The sequence below is a fragment of the Pyrus communis genome, chromosome 12 (assembly GCF_963583255.1).
Source record: "Pyrus communis chromosome 12, drPyrComm1.1, whole genome shotgun sequence".
Classification (NCBI taxonomy): domain Eukaryota; kingdom Viridiplantae; phylum Streptophyta; class Magnoliopsida; order Rosales; family Rosaceae; genus Pyrus; species Pyrus communis.
Genome location: NC_084814.1, coordinates 25,049,909 through 25,063,526, shown reverse-complemented (window position 1 = coordinate 25,063,526; position 13,618 = coordinate 25,049,909). Strand labels below are relative to the sequence as shown.

Here is a 13,618-nt window from a genome sequence, read left to right as displayed (position 1 = left end):
TTCATAAAATTATTATAACCTATAATAATAAAATATGGTTCAATTGAAATAGAAAGAAATATTATTTCAAATTGAGAAAGAAAAAATGAAACAAACTTGCTTTGCCATGGGCCTTGTTCTTGACACAACCTCCAACACTAGCCACACACACAGACAACTCGACAAACCATCTCTAGATCCACCTAGAGTTCACCTATCACCATGCGAGTTCCATCATCGTGGTCCCAAGAAATTTAACCCGGGCCACATTACCTTCAACTGTGTAATCGAGAAATTAACTATAACTGAGAGAGCCATATAATACTATTTCTCTTTATTTAATTTTTTTGAACAACTATTCTTTTCATGAAAATTAAAATTTACTGAAAAACGCAAATAAATATGAAATAACACATATAAGAAATAAAACTCTCATTTTGAAAAATTATTAAGTTGTGACAGAGAAAAGAAAGGGGCGACATTTGAAGATGCGGGGAGGATGGATGAGAGTTTTTTTTTTTTTTTTTTCAATTTCTTTTCTTTAATATTTAAATTAAATAGATTATTTTATAAATTATTTTATCATAATTTATAAAAAAAAAATTAACCAAAATTAGATGAAATGTCTAATTAGATAACGGAGAAAAACACAAAAAAAAAAAAAATTGCCTAAATTAAAAATAGGGACACTAAGTTAACGCAATAACCCAAAAAAAACGCCACTTTAACATTTAAGCCAATAAATATTACCCGTACAATTGTTGTCAAAACTCTTTTCCGCTCTAACTATGTTCCACGCTTACTCGTTAAACTTCATATTAATTTTTAGAGAGAGAGAGAGAGCGAGCGATGGAAGTGGAGCAGGTGGACTATGTGCTAGTGCCGCTGGGTCTGCTGGTGCTGGGTGCATACCACGTATGGCTGCTGATCACCATCCACCGCCATCCTATTCGAACTGTCGTTGGCCTGAACGCGCAGTCTCGCCACCAATGGGTCTTATCCATCATGTCTGTAAGTCAGTTCCCCACCTCTCTCTCTAGAATTCAATTGGTTTTGAACTGTCTCTCTCTCTCCAGAATTACATCCCATACAAACTAATGAAGGAAATCCCTTGTTGGGTTTTTGAGATTTTAATTATTTTAATGAATCTAGGTGTATTCAATCAGAATTTTAGTGATTCTCTTAAATTTAACGTGTATTCAATCAAGATTTTAAAATAGTTTATTAAAATTCTTAAAAATCTGAATGTATTCGATTAGTATTTTAAAGAAATTTATAATATTTTAGGTGTATTCAATTAGAATTTGATTTTAAAGAATTTCAAAAGGTTGAGAAATTAGAGGGAATTGGAGAGATTTTGTAATGTATTTTAAGCATTCATAAATCTCATCTCTCCTCATGAGATTTCGAGGGAATTGAATCAAAATTTTACATGGAATCCTTACAAATCAATTAAATTCCATAAAAATCCATAAATTTATAAGTCTATTAAAATCTCTCTAATTCCCAATTGAATATCCTCTAAGAATTAACATGATTATGATATTACTTTTTGAGCTAATATTGATACGAAAATGATTTTCGCACATCATTTTTGTATTATTGCGGTCCTGGTCCTCTCTTGAATCAAGGGATGAAAACAAGTAAACAACCGCAGAAGGAGAGACCTTAGAGTGTGAAAATCGCTACCCGATTGAGATTCTAACATTGATCCTTTACTTGTAAGAAAAGATTTTTGCTTTAACTTAGTGTTGTTCATGGCATCCTTGTTGCTTGTGATTTTCAAGATTCTAACTATAGTTAAGATTCTTCAATTTAAGCATTAGTAGTTGAAGGATTCATGTGCCATAGTTAGGCTGATCTCTGGACACGACCATTTTGATTGAATTGTAGGTAGTTCGTATACTTTTCGATCCGCAGGGAAAGTTTCTCCTTCAAGTTCAGATATTTAGGGATCTTTTGGTAGCTGAGATTCGGTTGAATTGGATAGCAAACATAAAATGTGAGGCAGGTTTATAAAAGATTAGACATGACGGGACGAGAATCTAGTTGAATAACTTGAATATAGTGAGTTATCCAGTCCAATCCAAGAAATCAAACGAGCCCCGAAGGTGTATTTGAAGCTAGATGAAATACGAAATTTCCTGTATTTTTTGTCTTACAGAATTTAATCACGTTGTCTTTGATGGATAAAAGTTAGTCAGATCATAGAGTTAACTCCTCTCCATTAATTCTAATTTGATCAGGACCCCTTGAAGAATGGTGTTTTGGCTGTTCAAACGATACGCAACAACATAATGGCGTCTACGCTGTTGGCAACAACAGCCATCACTCTCAGTTCTCTCATCGGCGTATTTGTCAGCACTACATCGGACTCCGGCAACACAGCATCCAGACTAGTTTACGGGAACAAGAGTCCGATTCTCTCTTCGGTCAAGTACTTTTCCATCTTGCTTTGCTTTCTCGTTGCCTTTCTCCTGAATGTGCAGTCCATTAGATACTACGCACATGTTAGCTTCTTAGCCACCGTGCCCACATGGAAAGGCCAGAAGGATTACCTCGAGTACGTTGCGCGAAACTTGAATCGCGGAAGCTATTTTTGGTCCCTCGGATTGCGAGCATTCTACCTCTCGTTCCCACTCTTCCTCTGGATATTTGGTCCCATCCCCATGTTTGTGTGCTGCTGCATTATGTCGTTTGTTCTGTATTTCTTGGACACAACCACCAGTTTTACTAGACATCTTCACACTAATTCCATCCGAGGAACCGATGATGTCGAATCGGTTGGATAATCGTCGTCATAAGGTCTCGAAAATTGCCTTAATTTTAGTTTTTATACTGTTTTATTAGAAATTTAGAATATTTGCAGGGTGTTTATATCCTCAATAGATGGGTCCTCTGTATATTATGCGTAATCGGGTATGTGGTTAACTGTTAAGATCTATTGGAGGTTGTTAACTATTAAGATCTATTGGAGGTTACGGGAGGTTGCCGCAGTGGCGTTATAGGATTCATACAGCCAATCCTACTTAATGGGATAAAGCTTTGTTATTGTTGTGGTTGGAGGTTAAGGGATCATTTGTAAAATAAATTATTTGGGGAATTTGGATAAGACTCTGTTGTTGTTGCTGCTGCTGTTGGAGGCTAGGGGATCATTTGTAAAATAAATTATTTGGGGGATTTGATTTAATCTGACCTGAAGTAAGTATTTTTGTTTCTTTTCTCCCAGTTTTATTTAAAAAAATTCAGCAGAACAATGATTTCATGTCTTATTTTATGTAAGTCGAACATTTGTCATGCATGCTGCAGCGAACGTTTGGTTTATCGGAGGATGTGCAGAGTTGTCGCGTCTCGAAAACCTTGCACGAGCTTATAAAGAATTTGGCTATTTTCCGTTGCTCAGTGTTCATCGCGGGGACGATAACTGGTACATCGGATGCGCGTCCTTCCCGGTCTCTCGTACTAGGGAAAGATTCTCACAATGCTCTAACGTCCACACTAGTATAGACCAAACTATCTCACGACGTTCTGAATCCAGCTCATGTACTGATTTAAATGGCAAACATCCAACTATTATTAATCGATTTTAAAGTAGAACTTCAACTTTATTTAACATAACAACCATATATAGATAAATGACGTGTCTTTTGTTCCAAACTTGAGTTACACCAATTTATAAAGACAATGTGTCCGTCTCCTAATCGAAACTAATTAAAGTAATTTTGAATATAAAAAGGGACCACCTCTTCGTTTATTCAAAAAACCAAATAAAATAAATGTCGGCATCCATCTGACTGGAGTAACGTGACCTTAAATCACATTCAAATAAAAAAAAACGTGCCACTTGTCTTTTGTTTTGATCGATCATGTGCCATTTGTAATCAATGGTATCGAAGATCAGATCCAAGGGGATCTGAGGCGTTTTAGTCCCAAACGTTGACATAATTCCATGGTTGTTCTGGTTTGCGTTCTGTCGTACTTTGCCTTTAACTTGTTTTCGGTTCTCAATACTGGAAACAGATGAGGGATATGGGATTGGATAGCTTAAGCTTGAACTATTATCTGGTGCCGGCGGGACTGTTTGTGCTGGGAATATACCACGTTTGGCTACTCATCACAGTGCTATGCAATCCCTCACGAACTGTCATTGGCCTCAATGCTGTGGTTCGCACGCAATGGATCTTCTCCATGATGACTGTTAGTCCCTCTCTCTCTCTCTCTCTCTCTCTCTCTCTCTCTCTCTCTCTCTCTCTCTCTCTCTCCCCCTCTCGTTTAGAGGTTCTAAAAGCGAAATAAAGCGAAATAAAAGTGCTTTTAGAATGATTAAGCATTTTTAGAGATTCTTCTAGCTATGATTGGCAGAAAAAGAAAAGAGTTTCTGGGTTAGTGCACATGTTTCTTTTAGAAAGTAATTTCCTTACCCCCTTCTTTATTTATGTCTTCTGTCTTGAAGCGCTTTTAGAATAGCTAAAAGCAAAGTATAAGTGCTTTTAGAATGACCAAGTGTTTTTGGAGGAGCTTCTAATTATGTTTAGCATAAAAAGTTAAAAGATGCTTCTATGTTAGAAAACTACTTGGAAGTGCGCTTTTCCAAGAAGAACATGGACCATATTAAAATTTGTGCTTCCTGTAATGCTTTCTAGAGAGAGAATTTCCAAACGGTGTTTTGATTTGTATTGCCAAACCTCAAGACGTTGAGTCCATGAATTTCAGGACCCCTCGAAGAATGGAGTTTTGATGGTACAAACATTGCGCAACAACATAATGGCGTCTTCCCTTTTGGCAACAGCAGCAATCACTCTTTCTTCGGTAATCAGCGTATTCGTGAGCACCAGTTCGAGCTCCGAAAGCACTTCAACACAAAAACTTTCCTCTCTCCCTCTCTCTTCAATCAAGTACTTCTGCGTTTTACTGTGTTTTCTCGTTGGATTTATCTGCAATGTGCTGGCCACTAGATACTTTGCTCATACCAGCTTCTTGGCTACCCTGCCAGTATGGACAGACAAAACAGACTACGTTGAATATGTTGCGATAACTTTGAATCGAGGAAGTTACTTTTGGTCCTTCGGATTGCGGGCGTTTTACCTCTCAATTCCCATGTTTCTTTGGATCTTTGGGCCAATTGCCATGTTTGTCTGTTGCTGCCTTATGTCAAGTGCCCTCTATTTCTTGGACACTACCACCAGTTCAACACAACTTGTTCTCGGCTCTTCACTCAAAGAAGAAAGGGAGAGAACCAATGATGTGGAATCAATTGTTCAATCATCGTAAGTTCTCTTCGATAGTAACTGTCATAATTCGGAATTCTTAAGTCAATATTGAACATAACAGTATCTATTTTGTTTCGATTATGATGTGTGTGTTTCTATACTCTGCATGTGTTTGGGTGTCTGTTCATATAAGTTGCTTCATTTTTTAGCAGAAATTCATGCATGTCTTATATTGTTACGTTCGGTGTTAAGGAAATCGTAGTCTAAGGCGAAGAAGTTGGATGAATAGCATAGTGGAAACTAGAAACCAATGTATTCACTTGAGTGCGGAGTTCGTGTTATATTTATGCAAGTTCTGTTGTTATATTCTTAAGCAATAGTCTTGATTCCCCTCGTACAAATGCTCAAATGTTGAAAATTTTTCATATCAGATCGTACATTCTGCAGAAAAGAAAGCGCCTAAGAAAAGATATCGTATGATTTTTCACACCGTATAGGCTATTAGTAGGTGCCATTTGAAAACAAACTTGTTAACTTGTATGATTTTCCTTAAACATATGTAACTCTTAGAATGCTTACTCTAAATAGGTGCTGTTCCAAATTCTCAGGGAAAACTCGGGCCGTGAGGACTTTAATCACCTTCGCTTCCCCCTACTTACTGCCGATTCAGCTTCTGCCTCTTAATGTTGCCAGACAGTCTGCAATATGTTTCCGTTGCTGGTTGCTAAGTGTTTCCTTCTCTCGTCTCTACGAGCATTGCGTAGGCTTGAAGGTTCGCCTTTATGTTTTCGCTCGGCAAAAAGGTGCTATCTTCTGGTTCTAAACTTCTAATACAGTGAGTCATGGTTGTATTTCATTTTTAAGAGTTCAATAACTCATCAGTTGGTACACCCAGGTCGAGAATCCTAAACTACGCTTCCTACTCGAACCATCCTTACTCCTTCAAACAAGTGAGAATTTTTTTTTTTTTCCCTTGTAATTCATTCAGCGAATCATCGTTCGCTGAAAGGCTAGAAAATAATAAAAAAGGCTCTGGGATGTAAACATTTCATACTTTTGAGTTTTGAGATCATATCGCTGTATAAATTAATCGAAATAAAGTTTACAAACACGATTCACATTGTCATACTAAGATATATATTTGGACAAACAAGACTAAGCTATTTGCCCAAATTATGAGAAATCCGACTAAGGAAGTCCATGGACCGTCATGGACTTAGAGTCGACTGATGACTTGTGCATGGACTTAGAGTAAGGGCCGAGCCAGGAATTTTCAATGGGGCGGGCTACCTCATTCTTTTGCTAGGGAGGTTGGGCTTACAATATTTTGGTAGACTCTATATGTGTGAGTTTTGTGTTGCTATGGATTCTAGTTCTGCATGAACTTGGAGGGATACACAATTCCGATTGCTGAATTCGGCAATGGTGGCCGCTGTTTACATTGCAGCATATGTAGCTTTTGCTTAAATGTTATCTAAATTGCGTTAAGTAGGATTCAAATTTGAATGTAGATGGAGGAACATACTAGTCTAGTCAACTTAGATAAGTCCATATACAGATAAAATTATGTAATTATTCGTAGTGTCATAGCCGAATTATGAAGCATGCCTTGTAGTTAAAAGAAGTAAAGGATGGCTCATGGATGAAACTTAAAAGATGGCTTTACTTTGAACTTGGACAATTTTGGAATGTTAATGCTAGCTGAAGCCAGCAGCAGCAAGCAGACATAATTGTGGAATGACGGAGCACTTGTCATCCCTACCATATTGCAATAATGCTTATATTCCATAGAAAAAAATATATGAGAGTGAATGATGGAGCACTTGTCATCCCTACCATATTGCAAGGAAAATGTTGGGAAGCCGACGTGCGTTGGCTTTTTCTTCAGTCTTCATCGTGATTGATGATCGACTGGCACGCACTACAAGATAAATGTTGTAGGTCTATTTTATTTTAAGCAGAAACGGAATATATATATTCAAGAGATTTAGAGTTTCATTATAAATGCAATTGGCAGTATGAAACATAGTTCAAACTCTTATAAGCCTTGGCAAGCTTTCTTTTTCATCGATGTAGGACTTTTTTAACTTTACATCTTCACATACTTTCTCATATACATCTTTAGATGCTTCTTCATATGTAGTAAATTTTCAAATTAAATACGTAAACGACACAAATTATATATATGTAATTATGCCGTTAACTTTCATATGCCTACAATTATTTCATAATGCATTTCAATAATCAAAAGCGTTTATATATATATATATATATTTTTTTTTTTTTTGTTGAAAACTAAAAGCGTTTATATTTTAAGTTTTCATTTAACGACAAAATGAGGGAGGGTCTAATCTTAAACGTAATAAAATTATATGGAATCTGAAAATAACATCCCGATATCTTGTCATGTGTGGAATCTGATGTCTGTAAGATTAGCAGGAACCCTACACAGTACTGAAAGGATAAGGTACCCCCTACGATTAGTTGGCTATCTACTTGTCTGGTCAGACTGTTCCTATAATATTTGAAAATTTTGCTCTGTGTCCACGTTAACATTACATAAAAGATGAAACCTGCAAGTGGTTTTCCTTTTATCACATAGATATCTAGTTATGTCTTCAAATTGATTAGTTCCCTGAAGTGATCACGTGAGTAAATATGTTTCAATTTTCTTACCGTTAGTTTAGAAATGCTTTTAAAATAACTAAAAGTGATTTAGTTAAAAAAATTTAAAATCAATTCTTAAAAATTCGCAAGTAAATTCTGCAAAAACACACAGTACTTTCTGCAAGAAACATCAGTTATATGCTTTTTACAGGAAGCATTTTAAGTATTCTTAGAACTCAAAATTTTCTCTAAAAACACTTTCAGTCTTGTTAAAAGCGCCTCTAAACGAGCCCGTAGTGTTAGTAGTAACCCTAAATGTCTATATGGGTTATGATAATTACAAGTGACTTGGCTCCACAATGGACGCTTGGCGTTCCTCCTCAATTCATTTTGTGGCCGATTCACGAAAATTCGGGCTTATGACCAAAACTATTAATACTATAATTATCTTTGCAAAAAATAAATGAAATATGAGATCATTGAGTCATCAAATAATATAAAAACAAATAAACGAATTTAGCAAAAACAATATCAACCGTCTACCTATTTACTACAGCTAGTTGACTAAATGATCATTTTTTTTTTTTTTTTTTTTGATGAGATGACCTTTACATAGTGATTTATAATATAAACAATTTCGACCATAACAACAAAATTCTGAATCAACCACGAAGTAAATTGAAGAGGAACTTCTTATCTATCTTAAGTAGCCAAACATTCCTTATTTATAATAACAAATCAAATATCTGACGTGAGGGATGATAAATTTTTCAATGTGCCTAGAATAGACTCGGAACACTTAAGTGTCATAATATAAGTGGTTGAAATTTTTTTTAAGCTTCTAGTAAACACTTTGCTCGTTCTATTTTTTGGTTGAGTGAGTCCCAATCTCTTACCTGATTGAGTGATTCCCAGAGTTACGATCGTATTTGTTCTCTACTCTTTCTGTTGGCTTCCCTGCGTCAATTATTATATACAACTCTACAATATGTATAATACCTGCTGAGAGAGATGCTATTAGTTGCTTGATATATCCATGAATGTGTCTAGGCAATTTTTCATATGACATGCATGTTGCATACGCCTTACAGATTAGCTAGTTATCCCACTTAATTTTGTATGACACGTGAGAAGAGAGACTAATAATTACCTACATACGCCTTTGCACACACCTAAGCAATGTTTTATACAACATGTTGCATAACCCTATGCGTACTAGCTAGCCCATTTATGTATATGATATGTTGAGAATGAATCATATATTGATAGATGAGGAATTTTGCAAGAATTTATAAAAGGTTAGGTTACTTCCCATATTGTAAATTGATTTTATGGTGACAGTACAATTCCTTCATGGTATTAGAACATGTTGGTCCATGTGTGCATGTAAAGCCCAACCACCACACGTGCTCCACGTTACCCAATTCCTGTTATCCACATGTTTGACTTGATAATTTGACACACGTGAGAGGTCGTGTGAGGATATGAATGTAGAATGAATCCCGTATTAATGGAAAGAGGAACTTTGCAAGGGCTCATAAGAGGTTGGGTTACTCCCCATATTACCAATTGGTTATGGTGGAACCTTAACTTAGTTTATGATATTAGAGCAAATTGTCACGTGTGAAGTCCAACGGCCGCACGTACTCTATGTCACCCAATTTGTGTTGCCCATGTGTTAGGCTTAAAAACTCGCCACACGTGAGGCAACGTGTTGATAGTGAACCTTGCATGTGCTAATAGTAGTTGGACGACTCCCCATATTACTAATTGGTTATGGTAAAACCTTAACTTTCTTTATGATATTAGAGCAGATTGTCCATGTGTGAAGTCCAACAGCCACGTGTGCTCTACACCACCTAATTTATGTTGTCCACTTGTTGGGCTAGAAAATTTGTCACACGTGAGTGAGCTTGTTGAGAGTGAATCCCGCATTTGGAGAAATAAAGGACCTCACATGTGCTTATAAATAGTTTGGCTACTCCTCATATTGCCCAGTTGGTTTTATGCTGGAACCTCAACTTTCTTCATGGTATCAGAGTAAGATGTCCCATTTGTGAAGCCAAACGCCACACGTGATCTACATCACCTAATTTGTGTTGCACATGTTAGGCTTGAAAATTCGCTACACATGTGAAGGCTTGTTGAGAATGAATCTCACATTGATGAAAGGAGGAACCTTGCAAGAGCTTATAAGAGGTTGGACTACTCTTTATACCGCTAATTAATTTTATGGTAAAACTCCAACTTTTTTTTTTATGATACACGAGAGGAGAGAAACTACTAGTTGCTGGACACACTTGTGCATATATATATATAACATGTTGCATGCCCGTAGGCATACTGGATAGCCTGATGATGCTGTATGACACTTGACTATATATGTGAGAAGACAAAGATGTATTGTTAATTACACAACATGTTGCAGACAAATTTTTCTGTCTTCTCAGTAGAGAGTGATCATAATCAAATATTTCAAGGAGGGTCATTCGATTGTTTTTGGATAAGTTCCAAGTCTCAAGCCTTTTATATCATCCAATGAAAAAGAGTTCATATATATGTAAACGTGACATGGATATGGAAAGAAATGTTAAGGAGATTTTTTAAAAAGGTTTTTCAAGAATTTTCTAATACTTTACTGTTAATGTTAATTCATATACTAATATTATAAAATAAAACTTACAAAAATAAAGTATACAGAGGCTCCTAGCATTTCTCTTGACATGTATAACTATAAGAAAGGGCAAAGTAAAGCCGCGCGCAAGAGACTAAATGGGGCATATCAAACTGCAGACACTTTCATTTTGTGACGATCGATCGACACGACTCTCTTTCCATTTCTTTCTCTCTCACATCAAGGTCTAATCTGCATAGTTGGAAGACGCACAGTTTTATCATAACATGCACTTGAATAAGTGAGGTGGATAGAGATAATAGGTCAGGCTTAGTGAAGTTTGTGTTCTTTTTTCCTTCTTTCATTTCGGAGATCAACTAAGCGTGTCATTCGCCAACTACATCCACATGATCGGTCAAGCCATGTAAGAAGATCATCCCACTAGGCACTAGCTAGAAATAACAAATTCAAGAAATCAACACTTTTTTATTATGTTTCGGAATATCCTATATTAAGCACTAAGTAACATTTTACTATTAAATTATTGGTCATGACATTTCCAATTAAGAATTCAACGATTCAAAACTTAAAGAGTAAAATATACTCCAAATCATACAAGAAAATACCAATGCATGCTTGCCTCGAAACTCTTTATCTGTGCGATACATATTCGCTACTCCATCTACAAACGTAATCTTTTTCCACTTCAGTACTCTCAATTTCCATGGTAAGAAGGAAGATGGTTGTCTTTTGCCTGGCTACGGCTATAGCTATATATATGACAAACACACACAATTGAAGGGTATGTGCAATGTCATTGTAAATTACAACTTTACTTTTAGCAACATATTATATTCCAGTGGATGAGAACTATGAATTTGTCACTCATTATTTATTTTTACTTTTTAATTTTCATATCACATCAACGACAAGTCATCAACTTTCTTAAATAAAGTCATTATGCATAAATTTATATGAAGCAAAAGATCAATTCATGAGAAGTCGCTTCATCCTCCGTCGGGTTTTGACTCTCAGTTCATATCAAATCAAAGAGAATAACTTAACCGTCATGATTTGCAAACACTATGAATACTAACTACAATTGGACTAAGTTAAGGTGATTCTGATATATACAATCATTATTATAAAAACCTTTGCTCAATCACTAGCTTAATTATAAATTGAAATCTGCTTCTCTCACTTGGAGATTTTGGATACGTCCAACTAGAGGCAAAGCCATGAAAGGACCAAAGATGGTCCTAAGCTTACTTTGCCATTTTTTTCACGCAGAAGTTTAGTGTTATACTTATAATTTTACGGTTTTTTCCTAGCCTCAGGGCCTCAATCTGACATTTTTTTTATTTTATTTTCTTTTGTCGGGTTTGATTTGAAGTTGGTGGCTCCTATAGGGTTCAAGCAAATCCATTTTTTGTGAGCTTTGAGGAGGTTCAGGCATGAGAATTAGTGGAAGGAGAAAGGAAGAAAGTTAGAGAGGCTTGGGGTTTAGGTTTAAGAAAGAAGATGACAAGAATGAAGGACGACACCATACCAGACCCAAACAATGGTGGTTGGTTACCACTTGGCAAAGTAATTTTTGTAAGATTAAGCATTTCATATTGAGACTACACTAAAATCTTGACTCCTCCAGTGAGTTCATCTCCAATCTCCTTCATAAGATTTTGTTCTAGAAGGAGGAAAGAGTTCTAGTACCAAGAAGCATATGTACATTGAAATGTTAAGAACAAATATGGTTTCACAGTTGCTAGCTATTTGAACGTTTGAAATTCTTACTAATTAATATATATATTCTTTGGTGAGATACTATGGCACTTAAATAATTACCTGAATAAGAAATAAATCATGATCAAGTAATATTGACTCGGACTTACAAGTCTCTTGTCTTAGAAATCTTTTGCAGATGCAGTATCATGATAACCAGAGACTCAAGCTAGAATTATTTGTATAACACCAAGAGGTGGGTAAATATTAAAAGAAGAAATAGGTAAATTCATTCCTCAATTGCTTGCGTTTAAGACTTTTTATGTAAAAAGCCTCATGAGGAATATGGACAGTAGATGCTAGAAATCTCAAGAATCATTAACTTGCTTCCTTACAAGTTACAACTCAACCATATTAACCACAAAAACAAAACAGAAAAGTATAATAGGGGTCATAACCTCTATGGATATGTTCAACTTGAATCAGCCACTAATTAATAAAGACCGAATTAACACCACCATTAAGTGGTGGTAATACTTGCCACTGTATTTATTACTGTTAGGTAAGTTTAAATTTTGAGATATGTGTAGTAGATAGACATAAATCTCAAAATTTAAACTCATACAACAATGATAAATAGGGTAATAAATACAGTGGTGAGCATCACTGTCACTGGATGGTGATGAGCAAAAATATTCTCAATTAACACAAGATCAACATTAACTCATAGAAAATATGTGCTAAAGCTGCTGTAGCATATGCAAAATGAATGCAGTGACTGTGTACCACAATGGCAAAATGCATATTATGCCTAGTATATATGAAGAGAATCTGCGAACTTTCTTACAGATCTCCATCTTTTTTACAGCAAGCTCTATAAAGACATCAATTCCCAGAAATGGAAGATGAAAATAAGAACAAGCTGCTCACTCTTCACATATTTGCACTAAGAAACAATGATTTCTCTCTTTCTGGTCTAACAAATAGCCATACTAGAGCTTAATTAATTACCTCAACAATTAATTCTGCCCCTTCTCAAACAGCTCAAGCTTAAGCTATTACAGTGGTTCTATTAGTTAGTCCACATCTGGAATTCTCAACAGAATCAATATATGCAGAGTGCAAAATTAAACTCCTCTCCCTCAAAGCAAATAAGTAAAATCCTTCTCCCTCTATAGACAAGAACCGCCTGATTCAAATATCTCTAGGCAGCTGGGATATGTATAGCATCAGATTGTTCAGGCATTATATTCTTGAAGAAAACAAACTAATATTTATGAAATTAAGAGAACAAGAGAAAAAAAGAGGTGAAAGAAAACCTAACTATATCCGGTTTTAGGGGTATGAGATATCTGGCACCAAATCACTGGATCGATCTCATATGTAGAATTCAGACCTAGCTAGCCATTTGGAAAATTTTCAACCAAGATAATGTGAAAATTGTTGTTGCGATCATGAACTACACATTGAAAATTAAAAACTAAATAAA

General features: G+C 35.7%; 2 protein-coding genes across 3 annotated transcripts; both read left to right on the top strand.

The window, feature by feature from the left end:
• The first annotated feature begins 771 nt into the window (after nt 1-771).
• On the top strand, nt 772-3,234 carry LOC137709672 (uncharacterized). The gene is made up of 2 exons (XM_068448659.1): nt 772-990; nt 2,226-3,234. Exons 1-2 carry the CDS (start codon nt 829-831, stop codon nt 2,769-2,771), a joined length of 708 nt encoding a protein of 235 aa, XP_068304760.1. The 5' UTR covers nt 772-828; the 3' UTR covers nt 2,772-3,234.
• Nucleotides 3,235-3,883: 649 nt separating this feature from the next.
• Nucleotides 3,884-6,291, top strand: LOC137711669 (uncharacterized). 2 transcript variants are annotated; one of them, XM_068450931.1, is made up of 3 exons: nt 3,884-4,176; nt 4,693-5,246; nt 5,798-6,291. In XM_068450931.1, exons 1-3 carry the CDS (start codon nt 4,000-4,002, stop codon nt 5,871-5,873), a joined length of 807 nt encoding a protein of 268 aa, XP_068307032.1. In that variant the 5' UTR covers nt 3,884-3,999; the 3' UTR covers nt 5,874-6,291. The 2 variants fall into 2 exon arrangements, with proteins under 2 accessions (XP_068307032.1, XP_068307031.1); XM_068450930.1 differs by having other exon boundaries at nt 5,778-6,291.
• Nucleotides 6,292-13,618: the final 7,327 nt, after the last annotated feature.

Bases quoted from the DNA above. Each gene is read 5' to 3' on its own strand.
- LOC137711669 (XM_068450930.1), top strand. From the start codon at position 4,000: ATGAGGGATATGGGATTGGATAGCTTAAGCTTGAACTATTATCTGGTG. The intron at 4,177-4,692 runs GTTAGTCCCTCT...CATGAATTTCAG, and splicing joins GGATCTTCTCCATGATGACT to GACCCCTCGAAGAATGGAGT. The intron at 5,247-5,777 runs GTAAGTTCTCTT...TACTCTAAATAG, and splicing joins GAATCAATTGTTCAATCATC to GTGCTGTTCCAAATTCTCAG.
- LOC137709672 (XM_068448659.1), top strand. From the start codon at position 829: ATGGAAGTGGAGCAGGTGGACTATGTGCTAGTGCCGCTGGGTCTGCTG. The intron at 991-2,225 runs GTAAGTCAGTTC...TAATTTGATCAG, and splicing joins GGGTCTTATCCATCATGTCT to GACCCCTTGAAGAATGGTGT.